The 23,518-nt window shown below is 39.7% G+C and overlaps 1 protein-coding gene across 3 annotated transcripts; it reads left to right on the top strand.

The window, feature by feature from the left end:
- Window positions 1-740: 740 nt before the first annotated feature.
- Window positions 741-23,442, top strand: golga3 (golgin A3). Of its 3 annotated transcripts, none has more exons than XM_041787576.1 (24): window positions 741-806; window positions 1,957-2,223; window positions 4,004-4,285; window positions 6,558-6,670; window positions 6,879-7,603; window positions 7,829-7,937; window positions 9,171-9,477; window positions 11,011-11,213; window positions 11,317-11,454; window positions 11,654-11,815; window positions 11,922-12,290; window positions 12,982-13,059; window positions 14,173-14,436; window positions 14,522-14,616; window positions 14,924-15,140; window positions 16,445-16,588; window positions 16,749-16,946; window positions 17,094-17,210; window positions 17,468-17,607; window positions 17,719-17,851; window positions 19,674-19,796; window positions 20,041-20,205; window positions 20,747-20,916; window positions 21,581-23,442. In XM_041787576.1, the coding sequence occupies exons 2-24, from the start codon at window positions 2,052-2,054 to the stop codon at window positions 21,771-21,773; spliced, it is 4,617 nt and encodes a 1,538-aa protein (XP_041643510.1). In that variant the 5' UTR covers window positions 741-806; window positions 1,957-2,051; the 3' UTR covers window positions 21,774-23,442. The 3 variants fall into 3 exon arrangements, with proteins under 3 accessions (XP_041643510.1, XP_041643511.1, XP_041643512.1); XM_041787577.1 differs by having other exon boundaries at window positions 20,750-20,916; XM_041787578.1 differs by having other exon boundaries at window positions 4,004-4,159.
- The last annotated feature ends 76 nt before the right edge of the window (window positions 23,443-23,518 follow it).

Here is a 23,518-nt window from a genome sequence, read left to right on the forward strand (position 1 = left end):
CCAGTCATGTTACTGACCTGCTGCCAATTAACCCAATTAGCAGCAAAATGCTCCTTCAGCTGTATTTCATTGGTGCCACTTACTTTTCCAGCTCTCGTCCCTGCTTTTTGAGATGTGTTGCTGCCATCAAATTCAAAATGAGCCAAAATTTTTCATGAAATGGTAAAATGTCTCACTTTGATATCTAATATGTTGTTTATGTTCTGTGAATCGAAATACTGATTTATGAGTCTGTAAATTATTTCATTCTGTTTTTATTTGCATTGTGCATAGCGCCCCATTTTTTCGACTTATGGATTGTATGCACTTCTGGCGATAAAGAAATACGGTTCAATGCTTAAGCCAATAACGTCTTATTACATTCAACAGCAGCACTGCGTTTGCTACAATCAGTGCAGTATGTACAACATACCGCTGCAGGATCCAAATCTGGTGTTGTATGCTTGAATGGCACCATTCGGGGATGCTGCAAATGAGCTGCAGGGTGCCAGCGATGTAGATGAGGGCGCAGCTCTTTGACCACAAGAGTGAAACACTCAACCACATCCGACAGCCGCTGCCACGAACAGAGTTACGTTCCCTATTCTGTTCGTTTAATAACTGTATAAATGACGAAAGTATTTGCACATTTTATGGAAATGCTTTTTGTATTACAGCTTTAAACTGTCATTTCAGACAGCAGAAAGTGCCCCTGTCTGACAAGCTGTATTGTTCTCCCAGATGTGTTTGCGCCCGCTGTTTCTAGTCGGACAGAAAAGGGACGGACACCAAACAGCCACGTAGTGAAAGGCGAAGCTCGCAAAGAGGTGAGCATATATTGTTCTTTTTATCCTTTACAGAAACTGTCATTGTATAAACTAAACACGGGGTTTGTAACGTACTCATGCGGTAGTAACTAATTCGTTTATTTCTATAAAATCTTTTAGAATTCACTGATCTTTACTGGCGTTTGCGGTTTGAGCTAGCGAGTTAGCCACTTTAGCTTGACAGGTCCCGTCGTAAACATATCTAACGTTCGCTAGCTGTCTCGTTAGCATGGCGAGCTAGTTTTAGCCACCTACCGTTAAGAATACCCTCCTTGACATAAGCCTTTATAGTTAGACTAAACACAGTCATTAAGAGAGGGGCACAAGAGCATTTGCATTAACGTCAATTAATCACTCTTTGTTGTGTCTTTTGAAGTGATGACTCAATGAAAACAGGGTTAACCCGTGCTGTGCATAGGCTAATTTGGCGAAGCAGTTCAGCTCCTTTCAGGCTAGTGATTCATCCGGAGAGTCAAAGGTTGTCATTTAGAGTTAAAATGACCAAGAGCAGCCCATATTTAAACAACATAGTTTTTAATAACATCCTGCAATTGCACTCTAAACCTGATGTTCTCACGCCTTACGCCTGTATAGAAAGAAAACCTTGTGCCAGATTCTTCCTCAAATATGTCTGTTATGTTTCCAGCCTCTTGGCGAGTCTTGCACATCAATGATTTGTATGCACGGCAATTATGTTTGAAATACTATTGCAGATTACAAACGTAGCCAATGCAGCAGCTGCACCACTCACAAGAACACGGCTAATCCTCGCATCTTAATCAAGTTAAAGTGTAACCCGTAATGGCTTGCATCTTAATGCCAGCCAATACTTCGTCGGCATGTCTTATGATCTTTAAAACATACAGAACAGGAACAAAGAAAAACATGGAGCTGTCAGATTCGTCCCGTGATGTTTTTATTAGAGGCGTTGTATCCTCTTCTCCGTGTAAAGAAAAGTACAAGGTGCAAGTGAATCTATATTTAACAGGTCAGGATCGACTTAGCTACAGACCCTGCTTGTTATCCCTGGACTTGTGTTTAAATTAAACTCCGCTGCGTTGTTACATAACATTACTGCTGTCTAGAAAAGATCACTATTGACATGCTACCATTTCCTCTTTGGTATAAACTTAATTTCTTCTCTTTTCAGTACTCTGGACACTGGCATGATCCAAACTGACCTGCCTCCAATGAAGATGGCTTTGTGAGAAGTGCTTTTTTCCATTGTGACTGTTCAGGCTTTTAATGGAGATGGATATTAATGAAGCAGAAGCAATTCAAACGGAGGCTAATGCCCATCAAGAAGATAGTGCTATAAAATCCAAAGATGCTGACGCCCATGCTGGTGAAGGGGAAACACTGTTGAAACCACAAGGGCCGGAGAATGCACAAAACTCAAATGGGAATATACCAAATGGTGAGTACAAATGCTATGATGCTGCCACCTGTTCTAAGGGGGGAATAAAACTTGGTAGAGTGTTTTATTTAATGATACATACTCATGATTCATTAGTCAAAATCACATTTTCTGACATTAGCATGTATTTGTAGATGCAAAGTTATGCATAAAGCCTCCATCTTTTAAAGCCTGCTGCTGTAAGAAAGTATAACTAAGTCATGAGTTAAAGAGTTTGAGTGAACAAAAAACAAATAGAAAGTATATAAAATGGGGAACCCTTGTGCCACTTGCAGAATCAAATTTCTTGCCGCCCAGTTTATATAATGAACTCCAAATGAAATTAGAACTGATTGATTAAGTGTTTACAAGTAACAATAAGGGTCATAAGCTCACTGCTTTTAGGTCCATAGGTATTTAAGCAGTGAAACATTTTTAATTACTTTGCTTATGTTAGAAAACATGATTTGTCAGCATTATCAAAATGAGAAGGTTTTAAAAGAGTATAAAGGGTGTGTGCAGTGGGTTACCATGGAACATTTAGATGTAGATATGTGTTTTTTGTAATGCTTCAATGTAAAACAATTTTTTGTCTTGTGTTTCGCACAGAGATAGTATTTTCATTATCTTTCTGTGTTAATATATGATGGCAGATGCTGATTGATGTCACCCTGGTGAGTTTGGTGAATTCACTTCACTAAACTCATAACTAAGGCAGTTTTTTGTTCCACTTTGTAATATTCTGTATGCTACAATGACTTCTCATGTCCTGTAATTAGTTGATTTCAAATTCAGCTCTCTAATCTGCAGTTATTTTCCCTGCAGGAATATAGCTGGTATCCCTTTTATCTAGCACTTGTATCCTGCCATGCATGACCTGTTTTAGTGGTTATTTAAAAGCCTGAGGCTTTTTACCGCTCCATGTTATATGGCTCTTTGAACTAATGTGTTAAATTGCTGAAGTGAATTGTAATTAGTCATTTGGAGGCAGACACTGCACTCTTATGGTTAAAGAGAAGCAGCTTTTGGAAAATAAGGCACAATAAAATTTTCTAAATGAAATGTTGGCATCCAAAAATATGCAGTATTGTGCAAAAGTCAAAGAGCCCACCACTAGTTATTTTGTAGCATTCAATGATAACCCATTTCATGGCATCTTGTTTTTTTAGAATAAACATATGTACACAAAATAATGATGGCAGTATTCAGGATGGCAGAAAACTGTGTGGTTTACTCACTGTGCTTTAATCATATCTGATAGACAAACATAAGAAAAATAAGAAAACCACAGTCTGATTTTGATTCAGCTGCCAGTGGAATTCTTAAATTTTCACAGATTTACAGCATGTGACACCACCTTTTGCTATCTAGGCTCTTCCCATACCAAACCAGTGAACAATCTCAGACTTAACAGTCCTGACAGAATGGCTCATACAAAAGAGTCCTATCACTTCCAGCTTATACTATACTATATAATATTTTTTTGTTTTATTTTATTTTGGCCTTTTCCCCCAGGAGTTGAAGCTGACACAGACAAAAGATAGGGCCTTTCAATGTGATTTCCTCCCAGGCTGAGCCCTGACTGTGCTTCCTGATAGGGAAAAAGCAGCTAAAGTGATGCTTCATTAGCCATGTGCTACTTAAAAGTCTGCAGTTACATTTTTCTATTAAACCATTGTAGTGTAACAAAGTTGCCCAGCCAGCAGGACCAGTGGAATAACTTTCATGCAGTCTAGCTCTCAAGAAGTTATCATGACTAATTGTTACATTCCTCACCTCATCTCACCCCCTTTCCTTTCAGGTCCCGTCAGTTCAGATGTGATGCCAAATGGAGACGGACCGGCAGAGAGCTTTGGTGCCGAGGGGAAAACTCATATCAATGGGTCCCTGTCTCCAACAGCCCCTCCTCAGAGCACCAGCTCCCCTGTCAACTCCCAGACCCAAGAGCCCTCCCCAGGTGTGGCTTCTTATCCACCCATGATGCTAGAGAGATCTGAGGGGGCTAGTGCTGAGGTCACGGTTCACACGGGTGATTCATTGCAGTCACTCAGACTCAGTATACCTATGCAGGAGACTGAATTGTGTAAGCATAAACGTACAGTATGTGGAGTGAATTTCCCCTCTACCCCCACCTGTAATTTTTAACCTATTTTTTCTGTGGGATGTTTTGCTTTATTAGCCTCATTAATCATCCTTTTTTAACCCCCTTGTTTGTGTTTTGTTTAAACAGAGGAGGCGGTCTTAGCTTCTTCTCTGCAACACATATGCATATTGGTTTTTTGATTAGAGATTGGTGTGGGTGCTTCATTTGGAGCAAACTTTGGACTAATGGCTGAGTTTTGGAACTAACTGCTCTTGCATGTGATTTTGGGGTCTTTTTTCTAAAGTCAGGCATGGTTGTCTTTCTAAAACTCAAAAATGAAATGTTTGTAGGTTTCACACAAACTAGTGATTTATTTGTTTTCGTAATTTACCTCCCACAGAAAATGTTTGCACAACTATAATTAAATTCTTAGCTTAGATATTTTTTGATGGAACATGCCAAACCAAATGTGCTTCTGTTAAGTACATAATAAAAAGCCTTATAGAATCATTGCATCACTGTTGCGGTTATAACGTAAAGAGTTTCACATGTGAGTGAAACAAGCAAAAAGTATACAACATAGGGAACCCATGTGCTACTGTGAGAAATCAAGTTTCTTGCCATGAAATTAATTGATTGGCCATAAACAAGTAACTTGGTTCACTGTTCTTATATATAGTTAAGTCCCTAAGAATTTGAGCAGCGACACATTTTTGAAAATTATTTTACATCTGTTTACCATAGCTGTGGATCTCAAATAAAACAGTGAAGATGTGACGTAACTGTAGACTTTCAGCTTTAATTTGAGGGGTTACACAAAAATATGGCATTTAACGTTAAAGGATTTACAGCCGTTTACCCGTACTTGCATTATAAGGGGGAGAAAGTATTTGGAAAGTTAACCTACAAGAATTTCATGGCCTGGTGTGGTCTCTTCCCTCATTACATTGGGACAATGAAAAAAAAATGATAAAAGGTGTGGAAATGGTTTCAAGAGTTGAACTATGTTCTGAAGCTGTTTCACTGCAATATGAAGTCCAATGAGGTATCAAGACACGCTAGAGGGGGCATAGTTATTCTGATAAACCAAATCTATGATCGAGAGAGTGAAAGCTTAAGTAGATACCAAATTAAAAATTTTGTTCATTCTTATAAAGAAAGAATGCACTGACAGGCTCCGTAACATCAGTTCTGGAAACATCAGAGGACAACTATAGTGGATGATCACAGAATCCTCTCCTTGATGAAGAAAACTTTCACAACACCTACACAAATCAAGAAAACTCTAGAGGTGGTAGAGGCACCTTTATGAATGTAAATACAGAGGTGCTACACCAAGGTGCACACTGGTTATATTTAGGAAAAGGAAGACCAGATTAGTCTTCATCAGAAAAATTCTGATAAAGCTTCCCCAGGTCTGGAATCAGAATTTTTGGACGGATGAAACAAGGATAAGCTTGAATCTGAATGATGAGCAGAGGAAAGTGACAAAGAAAAGAACAGCTCATGATTCAAAGTGTACTATGAGGTGGAGGCAATGTTGTAGCATGGGCATGTATGGCTGCCAGTGGAACAGGCTCTCTGCTGTTTTTTGATGATGTGACTGCTGGCAAACCTAGCAAGATGAATTCTTAAGTGTACAGGGCTATACTTCTACTCATATTCAGACAAAAGCTGCAAAACTGATAGGACAGCGCTTTACAGTGCAGGCATATAATGACCCAAAACATTCTGTGAAAGCAACCAGAGAGTTTTTGAAAGCAAACAAATGAATTATTCTTCAACTGCCCAGTCAGTCATCTTATCTCAACCCAACAGAGCATGCTTTTCAGTCACTGAAAACAAAACTGAAAGTGGGAAGACCCCCACACACAAGCAGGAACTGAAGGCAACTGCAGTAAAGGCCTGGTAAAGCATCTCTAGGGAGGAAACAGAGAATTTGGTGATGTTCAGGGGCTCTAGATTTCTCGCAGTAATCATCCAAATATTAAAAACTGCACTTAAGTTTTTAATAATGGTAGTTTCTCCAAATGATAATGGAAGTGCTCTGAATATGAATGTTGTTTCTAAAAGGTAAATGCCATTTTTTATGAAACCCCTTAAATTAAAGCTGAATGTCTACACATCAGTCTCACCTTGATTGTTTTTTCCATATCCATTGTGGTGGTAAATTAGAGAAAAATAAGACCTAACTGTACATAAAGAGGTGTTGTTGTGTAGTATTTGATGAGAGAGATTTTCACCTTTATGTCTTCACATACTTTCCTTTCAGCCAACCAGAAGCCATCACTGGAGATGGAGAATGAGGAGAAGATTCGCCTGGAGGCTCGTCGGCGTCTGGAGGAGCAACTCAAGCAGTACAGAGTGCAGAGACATAAGGAGAGGGTGAGTGAACAGAGAAGATAATTTTTAGTAGAATAAAGACCAGAGGATGGGCATCTTAAAAGGGGCAGAGGGCAAACCTTTCTTATCAGGAGAAATGTTCAAAAATGCATTCAGGTTTAGCCAGTGTTTTCCACTATCTATGAATTAGTTTTTTTGAGAGTTGTGAGGATGCCAGTACCAAAGTGTATGTCTTTGTTTCTGTTTCTAGTCTCACCGCAGCACCCCTAAAAACAGGCCATTCAGCACCCTGGATCCAGAGCTCATGCTTCATCCTGAAGCTCTGCCCAGAGCCAGCACTGTTGCCATGACCAAGGAGTATTCCTTCCTGAGGACAAGCGTCCCACGCGGTCCCAAACTTGGAAGCTTGGGAATTCCCCCTCCAAAGGAGAGAAAGTCCAGATCACCTCGCCCAAGTAAGATCCACTCGTTGGCTGATTACAAGTCTCCTGAGAGTGATGGTGGAAGTGGAGGGGGTGGTGGCGGGGTACGAACTGCAGACACCACGATGAGCTCCCTCCAGTCTACCATGAGCTCAGTCTCCACTCTATCTGAGGTCAGTGTGATGTCTGAAAGCAGCACCTATGAGACTGAGGCACAGCTGGGGGTTTCGCTTCAGGTCGGAGACAACGTGTCAGAAATTGACGGCAGTGAATCAGGAACAAGACCGGGGAACGATGGCAATGACAGTGACAGCTCGTCTTACAGCAGCGTGTCTACCAGAGGGACATATGGCATGCTCTCTGCTGCAGTGGAAAGACAAAGAGGACCCTACACAGTGGAGGGGAGGGAGATTGCTCCTGATGCCATGGGTCAGTTCCCCTCCCTGCAGGAGGTGCTGCAGGCAGCCAGTGAGGAACAGCAGCTGCTGGAGCTGGAGCAGGAGAGGGAGGGGACAGCGGAGCCTCGGAGTCGCAGGGATAGCTTCTCTAGCAGGTATTTGTCACCACAAACACTAGCCTGGATAATTCTAGACTCTGAAACTGCGGTCTTGTAATCTTAAGACAATGTACCTTTGAAATAGCCCAGTGAGAGTTGCTTTTCTTGACAAATACAAACTTTTGGATTGAATTGAAAGAAATTATTTTTTTTTACAATAATTATAAGAATATTCAGTTTATCTGCTGATAGGTTGTCTAATGTTGGTGACATTTGTTTCAGTGTTTCTCTGGAGAGTTCAGTGATGGGCCATGATGAGATGCTGCAGGTGTTGAAAGAGAAGATGAGACTGGAGGGTCAGCTCGAATCTTTGTCATCTGAGGCCAACCAGGTAAGATTTCCTGTCGACTTAAATAATCCCCATCTTTGTGTTTCCAATAATTCAATTACTTTTTCTGTAGGAGTGAACAAAAAATACAAAGTTAAAAAAATGCAGTCTTTTGACTAAACCTCATTAAATTAGCACAGAGTTAAAAAGCTGGGCTGTGGCCCCAGAGCCACATCTGGCCCTCAAGACTGTATTTAGTGGAACATAATTGTCGTTTACTATTTGCATGATATATCACATTGTTTCCCAGTTGTTTTCTCCCACATCGCTGTGCTCCAGCTATCCCTGTTTAAACATCTCCTGTCATTCCTGCCTGACATTTGTGCTCCACTCCAGCATCTCCCTATGCTCATTTCAGCACCTGTGATCATGTTCTTGCTAGCACATAAGACAATTAAATGTCTCTTTCTATTTCAAAAAACAATCATTTTCATCACATTAACAATCCTCATTAATGTAGCAATATCAAACTTTTGTATTGTGTAAACATTTAGAGTGGTGTTATCCTGTAAGACATGATATTGCTCAGCACTACTGAAGTGTATTTTTCACGATGCTTAAATGCATTTTATATACTATCTTTTGCTGTTCTGTTGAGTAAGCCATTGGTTCTCAACCTGAGGTCCAGGATCCCTTGAAGCAAAAGCAAAGCCTTGTCAATAATTAGATAATCCATTACAAACTAAAACCATGATTAAACACTTACTAAATGCTTTATACGTTTTTTTGGTAAGACAAGGTTGTTCAAGTTTTCTTAGATAGGGGCTCTGGGGAAAAGAGGTTAGGAACATTGGACTATGTTGTTGTACACATAATTAATATAATATTTCTTTGGCTCCTTTTATAGGATTTTTTTCCTAGGGTTGGCCTTTATTTCGAACAAATTGAGTTGCCCTGAAGGCTTTCCTTGACCTGTTGATATAGTTTTATATATTTTTTTCTTGTTATCATGTTCATCTGTTGATTATAGTTGTACCTAGTACCCTTTCTTGTTCCTTTAAGGTTCTTACAAGTTGCAGTTGGATTTAAATAGAAATATAATATGTACATTGTTCAAGCTTTCCTGTAAATTAATCTGATGTTACTAATAAACGCCAAGATGGGAGTCTTGGCATCTGAAAAGTTACATTGAGCTTCATGACTATTAGCTTACCTGGGTAAACTGTCATGATAAGTCCATGTTAAACACCAAGAATAATAGGGCTCAAGTACTTACAACAGTGTTCTATTCTCCAGGCTCTCAAGGAGAAGACAGAGCTCCAGGCTCAGCTGGCTGCAGTGAACGCTCAGCTGCAGGCTAAGAAGGAGGAGGCTCAGGTCAGCCAGGAGAAGCAGAGCGTCCTCAGTGCGGAGGTTGGCAACCTACGGCAGAACTGCAGCCAACTAGAAAAGGCCATGGTAGAACTCCAGGGCAGCCTAGAGAGCAAGAATGCCAGCCTAGCTTCATTAAGCAATGACCTAAAGGTGGCTGAAGACCAATACAATAGACTGATGGGGAAGGTGGAGGAGATGCAAAACACTGTAACATCCAGAGACAATACAGGTAAGGGATTGGGGCCTGGGCCATGGAGTTGTCATGATAACAGAAGTATGAATTTCGATATTAGACTTGCAAAACTCAAACAATATTGATTAGAGCTGTGAAAAAATATCGCGATACTTGGACATCCAATACGATATCAATACTTCAACTCTTAATATTGATTTTTTTGTAAAAAATAAAAAATTCATATTTTAGCCGAGTTGTTAGTAAAATACGACTTCTGCACCTCCACTGCGGTAGATGGCGCCAAAGAGCTACTCTGCTGTATGTCGCTGTAGCATTTCCTGTAGAAGCTGTCAGAGTGCATAGGTGAAAGGAGCGAACATGGCTGACAAAATAACACCTGCACAATTCAAAGCAGACGTTTGGAAGCATTTTGGCTTCAAAGTTAAAACGGGGATCACAAACAGCGAGTTAGAAAAAGGAAATGCCGTTTACAAGTTCTGTCTTGCTGTCGGGAAATATAGCAGGAACACCACCAACGTATTGTGTGATTTACATATACATCATCTCTATATTTTTCTTAGTTAACTGTGTAGAATATCGCAATATATCACAATATCATATCCTGATAGATCGTGATACTATCGCATCATGACCCAAGCATTGTGATGCGTATCGTATCGTGAGGTTCTTGCCAATACTCACCCCTAATATTGATACTTGTTTCAATACCACAGCAACCAAAATGATCTTCTGTCTGTAATTTCTTGTCTTTCTTATTTTGAACATTTTATGAGTGCCGATGTTTGTGCAGAGGTGTGAAGGTGTGTCAAAAGTCTGCAGGTTGAGTTGTAAAGAAAAACTTTTAGGGACCAGGAGACATCGCTGTCTCTGTCCTGTGCTCTCTATCTGTCTGCAACAGATGCAAACATTAATGTGTACATCTTTTCGAAAAACTACAGACTGGTTAATTAAACAGCTTGGTGCTGTGATAGATGGCATAGCAAAGACAGCGGGCAGAAAGAAGTACGTCTTCTCCATCTATTAGACAAGATCCTGCCCCTTCCCTTATGTCTTTGTTAAAGTGCTGGCTTGTAACTTAGATTTTTACAGTTTAACTGCTGTGAGAAGATAGCATATCCACTTTTTTCAGTTTGCTGCTTTGTTTGTCACTTACTGGCACTTTCTATCTCACTCTAGTAAGCTTAATCTGGCACAAAGCATATTTTCTCTTCATGAGACAAATGCCATTTCGCATATTGCCCCTTATACTGATAAACTAAAAAACTATTTGATTGTGCATCACTGCGCATTATCCGTCTCTCTTTGCTCCTAGCAGCTTTGGGTTGAAGATTTGATTGCATATCTGTTTTTTCATTCATGAGTGGTACTTTCTGTATTATTAAAAGTAAAAATACTGCTGTTTAAATTATATGGCATCAAAAAAGTAGTTGACTGTTAGACACAACCAGCATTTCTCATCATGCTCTGAATTACTGAGCCACCAAATATGGTGTTAGAAAACAACCTGGTAACTTTCCCTTCCACACTCTTTATTAAATCAGATGTTTTGGTCTCTCACCTTTGCAGTTCAGGAGTTGCGTCTGCAGATGGGAGGTCTACAGAATCAGCTTCAGCAAGTCCAGCTAGAGCGCAGCACCCTGCAGAGCAGGTTGAAGACCTCTCAGGCTGAAATTGATTCATTGCAGCAGGTCAGACAGTGGTACCAGCAGCAGCTAGCTCTGGCTCAGGAGGCAAGAGTAAGACTGCAAAGTGAAATGGCCAACATGCAGGTAAGATTCATGCTAACATGGTTCATCGACAGTTCACTTCTTTTAGACATGAGCAGAGTTGACTTGACATATTTGTTTTGTTGTTCTGTTTTCTCCCTCGTAGGCTGGGCAGATGACTCAGATCGGTGTCCTTGAACATTTAAAACTGGAAAATGTGACTCTTTCCCACCAGCTGACTGAGACACAGCACCGCTCCATCAAAGACAAAGAGCGGATTGCTGTGCAGCTGCAGAGCATCGAGGTACACTCTCCAACATCTTATGTATTTGTTAACACAAGTTTTTATGTGTCCACCCCAACCAAACCTAAATTATATGAGACAATAAGGGACTTAAGATTTACCAGGCTGTTCTTGTTGGACATCCATTTTTTCAAGTGTTGGTCAACCGCAATATCAGTCTTTCCTTACTGATTAAAATCGTTTACTGTCTGTGATTTAGGCGGATATGCTGACTCAGGAAGCTGCTTACAAGCAGATCCAGGATGCCAAGACCATGGTTGAAGATGATCTGCAGCACAAACTGGAGGAGTTTGAGGAGGAGCGAGAACGCTTAATAAAACTGGCCAATACTGCCAGCACCCTGGAAAGAGAACTAGAGCAGGTAGTCATGCTATATTTAAAAACTTAATGTTTTAAACCTTGAATAATCTGAATAAAATCTGGTTGTTACCTGCCCTTAACTGCCTTCTGCTCTCTACCCTACTTAGGTAAAGTTGACTCTTTCCCAGAAGGACTTGCAGCTGCAGTCACTTCAGAAAGAGCATCTGGAGCTGATGCGCCAGCTGACAACCACTCAGGAGAACCTGCAGACCAAAGAACAGTCCATCAACCAGCTGGAGGCCCGGTACCTGGAGCTTGAAGCCCAGCTAGCAGAACTGCAGACAGAAGGCAGTGCCAAGGATGACAACATCCAGTTCCTCCAAAATGAGAAGATTGTCCTGGAAGTAGCGCTGCAGGCAGCCCGGGCTGACAAGAGCCAACTTGATGAAGGAGCAGAACGGCTGGGAGAGGATGTTCTGGTGGCTTCAGATGTGTTGGATCAGCTCAGACAGGAAGTCCAGGTCAAAACCAGCCAGGTATGAGACACGTAGGAGGTGAAAAAATTAATTAAAACACCACTGGAATAAAGAAGCAAAATAAACCATTACCTTTCATATCAGAACAGATACTAGCATTCCATGTGGCTGCTATATGAAATATTTCCATTACTTTTATAGAGACTAGAGCTAATGATAGTGCCTATTTTAGAAAAATGCTGTGTCCATGTTGAGACTGAAGTGTCTTTCGCAGTTTCTCCCTTTAGTCAACCAAGCAATTCCTAAAAACAGACTTTCAATTTTTAAAGACAGAATTAAGAAAATCCATTTCGAGGAAGCTAAAACAAATAATTCATTGACATTGCTTGGAAAATAACCAAAATGAGGAATTGCTTAGCAAAATATTTTGCAATTATTTTTTTAAATTTAAGCATCCCTAAAAGAGAGTCAATGATCAGGCAAATAATGCTAGAATATTTTTCGTAGCCATGATGGCAGCATTTCCCTTAGAACATGTAAATAATAATTTAGCTGGTTAGATGTTTTTTTTTCCAAGAAGTTGTATCTTTCTATTTTTGATGATGAATGTGTGTTCCAGAAAGATTTTAAGCCATGATCAGTTTGCATGTAATAAAATCAAGAATCTATACACAATATAAGTAACGTATTTATGTTTTTATGTTTTTTTCCACAATGTACTAAATGATGAAATTGCTTTAATCTGTTGCAGATTGAAACCCTTCAACAGGAGAATACTTCTCTGAAGAAACAAGCTCAGAAACTGAAGGAGCAGTTCCAACAACAAAAGGTAAAGCCATCACTATTGCTGTGAGGTCATGCACAGCCTTCCCCTATTGTGTACAGTTAACAAAAGCTAGGACTGTATTGACATCTGTACACATTTAAACATGTAAGCAGTTTACCAGCTGGCTCAGGCTGACGCTGACATTTGAGGGTGTATTGTAGGGACATATGATTGTCATCTCAGAAGAGTGCTTGTTGCCACGCCTGTGAGAATTTAGCAATAATGGATGCTGCTAATTTGACATTGACAGGCTGTCATAAAGAGGGTGGAGTTCATTGACAAGATGACAGTTTGTGAACTGTTTTCAGATTTGTAAAAGACTTTTTGTAGACCCTTCACTCACTCCTTAACATTCATCTTTTTCTTTTAGTTGAAGGCGGGGCTGCTTTCATTACTCAAGCAGAACTAGTGTTCCTCTGGTGGTAAATAAGAACATCTGGCTGCTTTGATAACTAAATAATTGGTCATTTTTTTCTGCATTAATATGAATGAGATAAACTGAAAGTCAGTCATGTCTGAGGTACTTCAGATTATCTTAAAAATGAAGTGAAAAGTGCACAGGATACTGAGAAACAAGCACTGTTTTTTAGGTTTTATTTTAATACAAATAACCATTGTACCCTTATTTTCTGCCAGATATTTAGCATTTAAAGTTGTCTCTTAATGTTTATGTTTATGCTCAACATGACATGCGATGGCCCCTCTTGTAGAGATGTAAATAGATTTAAGTTTTGTAAACAATTAAGCCATATTTGGAAAATGCAGAGCTTTGCATCAGCAAAATTAAATTAGCTTCTTAGCTTTTCTTTGGCACCTTCCTGTAACATTTTTCCAACTTAACTTTCTGTGTAATAAGTTTTATAGATGGTTCTGTTCGGAACAAACAAGGCTTTTCTGTTCTGTCTTTTTAATTATTCCAATACATTATGAGAGATGTCTCAGTCAAGCCTAGAGATGACACAGTCTTGGGGAGAAGCCTGTTTCAATCCTTTCTCTTCTATCATTTTGGGGAAATCTTTCTCCCTCTGTCATTAAAGACTGAAAGGAGCCAGACTGTTCACTCTCATTAAAGAGGAAAATTATCCCTGTATTACTAAGACTTTTTTCACTTTATAGGTTATGGTGGAAGCATACCGGAGGGACGCCAGCTCCAAAGATCAGTTGATCAATGAGCTAAAGTCCACCAAAAAGCGTCTGCTGGCTGAGGTGAAGGACTTGAAGCAGGAGCTGCTGGGCGTTGAGGGAGAGAAGCAGAAGGCAGAGTTGGAACAGGCCCGGTTGCAAAAGGAGGTGGTGAGAGTCCAGGAACAGATGAGCAACATGGAGTCCCATCTGCAAGCAATCCAGAAAGAAAGGGATCATCTAGAAACTCAGATCCAGGTAATAATGAGTATTTTTTATTGACAATTTTTTTCCCTGGTCAAGTTTATGTCATTGAATGATTTAAATTTAAATCCATATGCAGTCTCTACAGTTTGATCAGAGCCAGCTAGCAGCAGTAACGGAGGAGAATGAAAGCCTGAGGAAACAGGTGGAGCAGATGGAAGGGGAAGCCAAAAAGTGAGTCATGTGCTGCAAAGATCATTGGAGCTTAAATGATTCCCACATTAATGATTTGGACCGCAATGAACATCTCTGTTGTCAAGTGCTATTTATAAATTCAAATAGAGTGCACTGATCATACAAATCCTTTCTCATAGATATGTAAGTCGCTACATGCTGTTAGAAAAGTACATCCATCTAATACATACCACCTTGTTTGTGTTATTTGTACAATCAAACAGGCTTCCACAGATTTTAACTCCATGCATCTCTATCTAGATTTTATATGTATGCATGCTGAGCTTTCTGAACTCTCATTAAACAGAGCCATCTCTGAGCAGAAGGTGCGCATGAAGCGGCTGGGGACAGATCTGACCACTGCTCAGAAGGAAATGAAGGCCAAACACAAAGCCTATGAAAACGCCGTGGGCATTCTGAGCAGGAGGCTCCAAGAGGCCCTGACTGACAAGGAGACAGCAGAGGCAGAGCTCGTCAAACTCAAGGCCCAGGTGTCTGATGGGGGAAACAGCCAGGCCTTACAGGTACTGTATACACCTGCCAGGGTTTATAAGAACCTTGAAATCCAACATGGAGTTTGTTTCAGGTAGATTGTTAGTTAAAGAAAATTATTCTGAGTAAAGGGTCAAGAAAGTACTTCTGTGCTGAATCTAAGCCATAGCTACACCATTGTGACCTATGCTGTTGTGAGCACTGCATACTTGTTCATTGGTGTGTCTGCAATGCTCTGTCTTAACACCAGTCATCAGTGTGTATTCTTTGCCAGTTTCTGGTCTCACTGCCCCATTACCTACTTCATAGTGTACTGGCAACTTAAACTGTTTCATGTTGGAGTTGGAGCAGATATACCATACTGTGCAGAACTTTTAGTCATGTTTGGGCCAAAAATTGAGACTGAAGTGAGGCATAGATGTGGTGAGTAATGTGCCATCAGACAGAGAGGAGGATTGACACAACCTGGGTCGTTCTCTGGATGTCTTTGCAAATTACCAGGGGCTTGGAAAAAGAATCTGTTGAAAAAACACAACAAAGTCCACACCTTTAGGGTTGAGGAAGGGGTGGATGTGCCGAGTAAGTACACATGGTAGTAAGGTTGCCACGAGCCCCTGGTCATGCTGTGGATGTCCCGAAAACCGCTGGTGCTCTCCGGAGTATTACCAGGGGTGAAAAGGCCCTAACAAAAGCTTAACCTTGGCTGCCAAGTGACACATGTGTGTCAACATGTGTCCAGCTTGGCTCTGGCCACCCTCTCCTGACCTGGTTGTGGTACATCAGGTCTGTGATGAATCCTTAGCATCCTATATGCCTAAAACTAAGCATGTGACTGTAAGCAACAGTTGATGAAACTGCAGTTATTACAAAGAGAAAAGAGATGAGACATCAGAGATGGAATAAGCTGAATCAACTGAGGCAGTAGAGATAAGAATCTTTTTCACCCGTTTGGTCACGGAGAGACACAGATGAGGAAGTGTATTTCTACAGGGCTTGTGGTCTGCATCGTTGCAACACGTTACATTTTTGAGGAGGTGCACATTGTGACGTGCTTGACGATGTGTTTATATTTCTGGAGAAGTACTTTTATGCATTAAACCATATTGTGATTTCCCTTTTTCTGATGTAGGAGCAATAGTTGTTTAAAATTAATTTCTTTGGTTTTATTCACAGCACCAAGAGCAGTATTTTGAAAATATAGAAATGCCCTTAAACAATGCTTATCCTTTCTTTATTTATCTTTATAATGAAGTTATTTGTCACTAGGTAGTTCTGAAAAATGCATCTGCAACTTGATGGAGAAATGTTACTATGAGTTATTTTATTTTTCATCCAGGAGAAGATTAATGTTCTTCAGGCTGAGCTACAGGTTGTAACCAAGAGCAAGACCATGCTGGAGAAAGAGCTGCAGGAAGTGATCACCCTCACCTCCACAGAGCTGGAAGAGTATCAGGAGAAGGTCCTGGAGCTCGAGGATGAGGTGAACAATCATAATCTTGTGACAACTGATTGTGTGCTTAATAGAGAAGTTATTTTTAATGTCTAACTTTCTCACCTAATGAGACTGTGTGAGCAGCATTTTTACACCTTTATAAACTCTCTATGCTATTTTGAGTTCATGACTTGGATTGACTTCACAGCTTCAAGAGTCCCGGTGCTTCAAGAAGAGGATTAGAAAATTAGAAGATGCCAACAAGAAGCTAGCACTTGAGCTGGAACATGAAAAGGGGAAATTAGCAGGGCTGGCACAGTCCCACAATACACTGAAGGAGCATTCCAACATTTTGGAGACAGCTTTGGCTAAGAGAGAAGCAGATCTTGTCCAGCTCAACTTACAGGTGAGAGATGAGTTTGCATTTATTAAATGTGATAGGTTTTCCCTGTGCACTAATTGGAAAGTAATACTTATGCAAAAATGTAAACAAGTCATTGATGAAAACGTACTTCCTTATGAAGTAATTTTAACCATTCATCTTTTTTCTCAGGTTCAAGCCGTTCTAAAACGGAAAGAGGAGGAGGACCAGCAAATGAAGCAGGTGGTACAAACGCTGCAGCTAGCATTGGAAAAAGAGAAAGCCAAAGTCAAGGACCTCAAAGAACAGGTAGGAGCTCTCAGCTGTACATCAGGGTGTGATATGCTGTCATTATTTCTGTTTTGCCTTTCAAATCATCCCAGATTCTGGGATTTGAATAAATATTTGAGTATTCATTCTTAAACAACTTGCTTGCCAAAGGACAAAGCCACTTAGAATACAAGAGGTGAAAAGCTGACTTGCTACGTACATCTTTTGTGCAGTAAGTCCTGTAGCTTTTCTCTCTTAAGGTTTCCAGAGTTGTAATTATACCATGTGTCCCTTAGGTGGCAGCAGCAAAGGCTGAAGCAGCTCACAACAGGCGACACTACAGAGCAGCCATGCTGGAGCTGACAGAGATCAAAAAGGACCTGCAGGCCAAAGAGGACCTGGTCAAAGCTCTGCAGAGAGAATCCAGCAAACTACAGTATGTGCATTTACCTGTTTGGAGTACACTGCCACTTCTGTGATGTAATATTTTTCTGAAAAGCTCATATTAGTGGTGATCTTCCTACTTACAACTGAATATGCTCTGCAGAGCTCAGGATGAGCAGCATGCTCAGGAGGTTTCAAGGTTCCAAGAGGAGCTGGCTGATGCCCATTCACAGCTCCAGATACTCCAGAAACAGCTAGATGAGGAACTGGCCAAACAGCCACTCACTAACCAAGAGGTAAATATCCTGAGTGAGAGTTGTACATCAGTGATACAAAGCTAATGGTCAGATCAGATATGATAGACACAACTAAGTAAGGTTCAGCAGGTGATTTGTTTTACCTCATATGGATAAATCTATACATGAAGGTAAGCATGTACTGTTCTATCATTCACTACATTTACATGCACAGTTAAGTCATGGTTATACCTCAGTCCATTAAATTGGATTACTGTAATTGTCCCAGTATATCAGTTGTGTTAAGTCACATGATCCCGGCGATGTGCAGATGTCAGATGAGGGGGCAGGAAGTGAAGGACACCAGTTAGGATTAATGGGAATGGAAGAAAGTTAGTACACTGACGCTGTAACTGGACCAACACACTGTAAATATCATCAGAATATTTCGACATACATTCACTTTACAAAAAAGCTATTTTTCCCACAGGTTAGTTGATTTACCTTGTCTGAGGGTGATCAATATCACAAATAACAGTCCTGCAGACCTTCCACAACATGTCTAGCCAGATGGAGGGAGCTAAAAGTCTTGTGCTGACCCAAGAGACTAACTGCACCTCTTTAACAGCTTTCCTCCCCTGTTTTGTCATAAACATGGTTTTAATTGAAACAATGATATACTATGAAGCAATTAAACCTTGTGGGGTAAGCAACCAAGTAATGATGGTAGCAATTATTACAATTGTTTTATATAAACCACAGGAACTTAGAACTGGTTTCCTTTCTTCTATTTTTGTGGTTATTTCATACTCATTTAAAAAGCCAAACTGATACCAAATTAAGAGCCATTTTGGAGCCAAAAGACCAGTTTTTACTGCTGAGCTGAGCCAAATGATCCGGATTAATAAAAAGAGATGGATTTCCCATTGCAACAACCAAAGCTGGCTTACATTGGCTCTAGAATCACAAGGAAGATCAGGGTTCATTGTGCCAAAACGTGCCATACTGTACTGAACCAAACTGGGCTGCTCGGTGGAAACTTTTAATCAATGTCTGCTACCATTTCTCTGTAAGCTTTAAACTCTTTTGCTTTTATGTGTCGCTGCTTTTGTGACACGCAAAGACAGCTCAAGATTGTTTATTTCAGTTTGAACAGTTAGCACAGTTGTAAACAGCGCAAAACCTTGCCATTTTGAAAGCATTCTGTGCAGGAATTACTTCCTGCACCCCATCCAGAGTTCTTTGCTATCCAATCCAATCCACTTTATTTATATAGCATATTTTATAAACTGAACATTTCCAAAGTGCTGCACAAAACATCACTTGATGTGAAGTCATCTGAAAAACAACCTAAAAGCACCTGGAGAGAACTTATTAATTCACAATATATGTCTGACTCTCCAACATTAGGTGATGATTTGCACCTTTCAGCTTGTAGCTGTTGGATCCTCTCCTTGTTTTTCTTATGTCACTTAAACAGATGACAGTCAAGTTGTTGACAAGATGCCAAGAAAATGGCAAACTGCTTTACAGCTCTGAACATTTCATACCTACAACACAACATGAACTGTGTCTCCTGAGTTGTCTAAAACATTTTGGTTCTAGCTTAGGCACTTGTTGCTGTTCAACATCTGGGTCATTAGTTTGGACTAATTGAGTTGTAAACCTTCAAACTTTTCATCTATGCGGTTGCTTTAGTCCAACATTAAGAAATTTGCCTTTGTACACTTTCAGTTGGACTAACATATTTACATTTGTTTTTTAATAAAAGTCCCAGTTAATATATTTTTTAACATACTGGTTGTCATTGGGTCTTTATGATATATTTAGATTTACTTACCACATTGGTGACACTGGTGTCTAACATTGATTGTGTGATCAGGTGGAAGATCTGAAGTGGGAGGTGGAGCAGAAGCAGAGAGAGATCGAGGCTCAGAAGCAGCAGGTGGAGATGATGGAACAGTGTCAGCACAGGGAGCTCGACAACCTGCACAGAGCTCTGCAGGCACGTATTCACTTTGTAATAAAGTATAAACACCATGCCATTACATATTACTTTCTGATTTACTAGATGTAAAAAGGAGATTAAACTTGCATATACATAACATAGAATATTTTGTAACTAAAGTAAACAGTCGATAAAGCATGAAGTGAAAGCTTGAGTTACTGTTGTAAAGTTTTTATCTCATGATTACTACCTTCCACTTTGCACGCAGAATATGAGTAACACAGATCATTTTGTGTCTCAGAATATAAAGGTGGAGCTGGAGTCGGTGCAGGAGGAGCTGAGCAGCACCAGGAAGGACAAGTTTATGCTGCAGGCCAAAGTTGGTGAGCTGAGAAACAGCATGAAGACGGTTCTGCTGCAAAACCAGCAGCTCAAACAAGACCTGAAACAAAACCGTATAAGGAAGGTAAGACACAGATGTTTTTCCTGTCACAAGTTATGTCTTTTGGTTCTTTTACTGTTTTACCCAGCCTTCCACTTTGAAATTCAAGTACAGTCACTTTATACTTGTGGTCATTTACAGCCATTAGAATCTAATCATTGTCATTTAAGCTAGTAGATCTAATGAGCTATTATTTGCCTTTAACCTTAGATTACTCATTAACTCTGTACTGTGGAGTCACTCATTAATTGTCCTTTCATGAAGGCTTCCAAGAACTCAGAAAAATATATATTAGTGAAAATACTGTCGTAGTGTTTAAATCACTTACATAACTGGATGTGCTGTATGCCTGTAACTGTAACATAACAATTGAACAGCAGTGGCTGTGTTTTGCACAGCTGGGATGTAACCGCTTATTTCTATGACTAATGCTGACAAAGCAGACACCCTGTCCTTTAAAAGATTTTAAAGGCCAATCTCCTTAGTTCAGTGCCAAGTGACAAGTGCCTGCTGGAAATAAATGACTAAATTAATCCCTGCAATGATGGTTCTTGGTTTGTTAAAGCAGCAGCGAATGGAGCTGAAGAGTGAGGGGAACCCATCCAACCCAGTGACACCAGTTAAGATCCCAGACTGCCCAGTGCCTGCCTCCCTGTTGGATGAGTTGCTGAAACCATCGACGTCAGTCAACAAGGAGCCCCTCAACAACCTGCATAACTGTCTACGGCAGCTCAAGTAAGCAGATTCTAACTACATTTTAACTGAAATCTGACAGATATTTTAATCCTAGTCTTAAAATAAAATGTCTTTGAGGTTAGTCACATTTTAGTTTTTTTTTTCTAAGATATATTTTGGGGCTTTTTATGCCATTCTTTTTAGAGACAAGGACAGTGGATAGAGTTGGAAACTGGTGAAGAAGTTTGGGAGAGATGTGGGAAAGGATCCACAGGCTAAACTTGAATCTGAGCCACCTGGGGGCACGACCTAACTGCTAGTCCATCTGTGCCCCACATTTTTGTCATTTTCTTCTATAGTTTTAGACTAGATTTAGTAGACGAATACTCAATAACATTATAGTCCAGTTTCAGTTGATAAAAACTCACAGCGTTTAAGTCATAACTTCGAATTTTAAAAAATGCTAATTTGATCAGCCATTTTGTAAAATTCATATGAATGTGAAACGCTATACCTTGGATTTTGAGTGTTGAACACTCCTGCACTAACATTTAAGTCTTTCTTAGACTAAAGTGAAAACTAAATTGACTTTCCAACAGAGATATATTGTCCAAAATCTAATTTAAGCTAGTCTTCGTCTTGTCTTTCCCATGGATAAACAGTTTTTGTCATATCTTAATTGCTGAAATGAACACTGCATGATACATGTTTTTTTTATTCTCAGGGAAGAGATGGACAGCCTCCAAAGGCAGATGGAGGAGCACACAGTAACAGTACATGAGTCAATGAGCTCATGGACAAACACAGAGGAGGGACTGGCTCAACTGGGAATCGAAAACAACATCTCCAAATCACCAACGCCACTGAATAACATGGTGGTGGAAAATAACAATGAAGCCGAACAACAGCAATCATAACAAGAACTTTTCTCAGGCCAATTGAGGGAGAGTGGAGTTTTATCCACAAAGGCACTTTTAAGCCCCTTATTCCCTTTCTCTTTTCTTAACAATTGCTGCCAACATTTGGCATTCTCCCATCAGCACAGAAGTGCTTTGCAGAGTAATACTTTATATACCATAGCTTTATTCTTTCCTCCTCGTTTGATGGTTGTTTTATACATTTGTTATGCTATTTTCACATTTATTTATTTAGACTTGAGGGATTAAAACTTATCTGACAGCTTCCCCCAGAGAATCTCCCCCAGATACAGTTTTGTCATCTTAGACACAAATACTGTGTAGTGATTCAGCTTGTCTACTGGGCCAGTTTTCCCTGTTGAGTCAGCGGTTTTCCTTACATAAGGTATTCAGTCATCATCATCCCCCCCAGTATAAAATCAGCTGCTTTGATGCTGCTCGACTGACATTATTTTTAAAGAAAATGTGTTTTTGGTGATGGAAACAAATGACAAGTCTTTAAAAACTGGCTCTTAACTGTTCTTCCATATTGTTGTGCCTGTGAACGAGTGAAGTCCATGATTTAACTTGACGTTAATGGTTTCTTAGAAGTCAATGATGAGGCATCACTCATTTTCATGAAGTTAAAAGTCATGCATAGTTGTTGTTGTTTATTTATATGGCCTCTTGTTAAATGCAGTGTTTCTTAGATTCATGGTAACCATATCGCCCAAGGTTCCTAAACTCTAAAATCAATAATCTCAGTTATGTATGGAGGTATTCTGTTTAGCATGGACTGCAGTCATTTGAAGCAAAAAAAAAAAAGAAAAAAAGCCTTAAGCGTTCTTGAGTACTTTACTGTACGTTGGTTTGAATGGGTATATTTCTGCTTGGGGTGTGTGCAAGATGTAAAATTTAATATTGTAAATGTGTGCAAATCCTTACTGAAGAATGGTTTATTGTAAAATACGTTAGTCACATCAACTAACATTGCACAATACATGATAAAGACTTTACTGACAGAGAGAGAAAGAGAGTTGTGAGATGAAGCAGAAATATTTCTTCTTCTAACAGCAGGTGCAATCCAGTGTTTTCATTTCTGTTACATTTGGTACATAACTGTATTTACAAAAAAAAAAGACTACCCCTGAATCATATGTTCTACTTGTTTTATGGCTGTTTCATGGTTAAGGGGAAAAATTAATTGTTTTCAGAGTTTAATATATGAATACACTTCCTTTTTGTATGATTGTAAATTAATCATAATTGTTAAATAGTGTAACAAAGAATATCAGCTCAAAAACCATAAATCAAAGCAGACAGTAGAGGGGTCATTGGATGGTACATTGGCTTTCTGCAGTTAAAGTGTAGGTGCTCATCATTCCCACACAAAAACTTTTTAACACCACTGTAAGCTTATAATTTTCCAAAGGGATGAGTTATATTTTAAGGAAATTGCTTATTGTGGAAAATAACCAAGAATATATTACAATACTGTGTATAATGTATCTTCCAAACAACCTTCCTCTGTAATGTTTGGTATTATGTCACAACATTGCTGGGGCACCTGCGCTCTATGCACCTTGCTGTATCTGCTTTTTATTTTACAAGACTGGGATTAATTCATTCCTATGTTATAACATTTGTTTTGGGAGATGTGATTGTATTCATCATAAAATTGCACTATTCATCCGTCATAATGGGTTGTGGTCATTTATTGAATGTTTGAATATTTCTAGAGTAATTTCTAGGTTTCCATGTGGCAG

Source organism: Cheilinus undulatus, linkage group 5 (assembly GCF_018320785.1).
Source record: "Cheilinus undulatus linkage group 5, ASM1832078v1, whole genome shotgun sequence".
In the NCBI taxonomy this organism is placed as follows: domain Eukaryota; kingdom Metazoa; phylum Chordata; class Actinopteri; order Labriformes; family Labridae; genus Cheilinus; species Cheilinus undulatus.

Bases quoted from the DNA above. Each gene is read 5' to 3' on its own strand.
- golga3 (XM_041787576.1), top strand. From the start codon at position 2,052: ATGGAGATGGATATTAATGAAGCAGAAGCAATTCAAACGGAGGCTAAT. The intron at 9,478-11,010 runs GTAAGGGATTGG...TCACCTTTGCAG, and splicing joins AACATCCAGAGACAATACAG to TTCAGGAGTTGCGTCTGCAG. The intron at 16,947-17,093 runs GTGAGAGATGAG...CTTTTTTCTCAG, and splicing joins TTGTCCAGCTCAACTTACAG to GTTCAAGCCGTTCTAAAACG.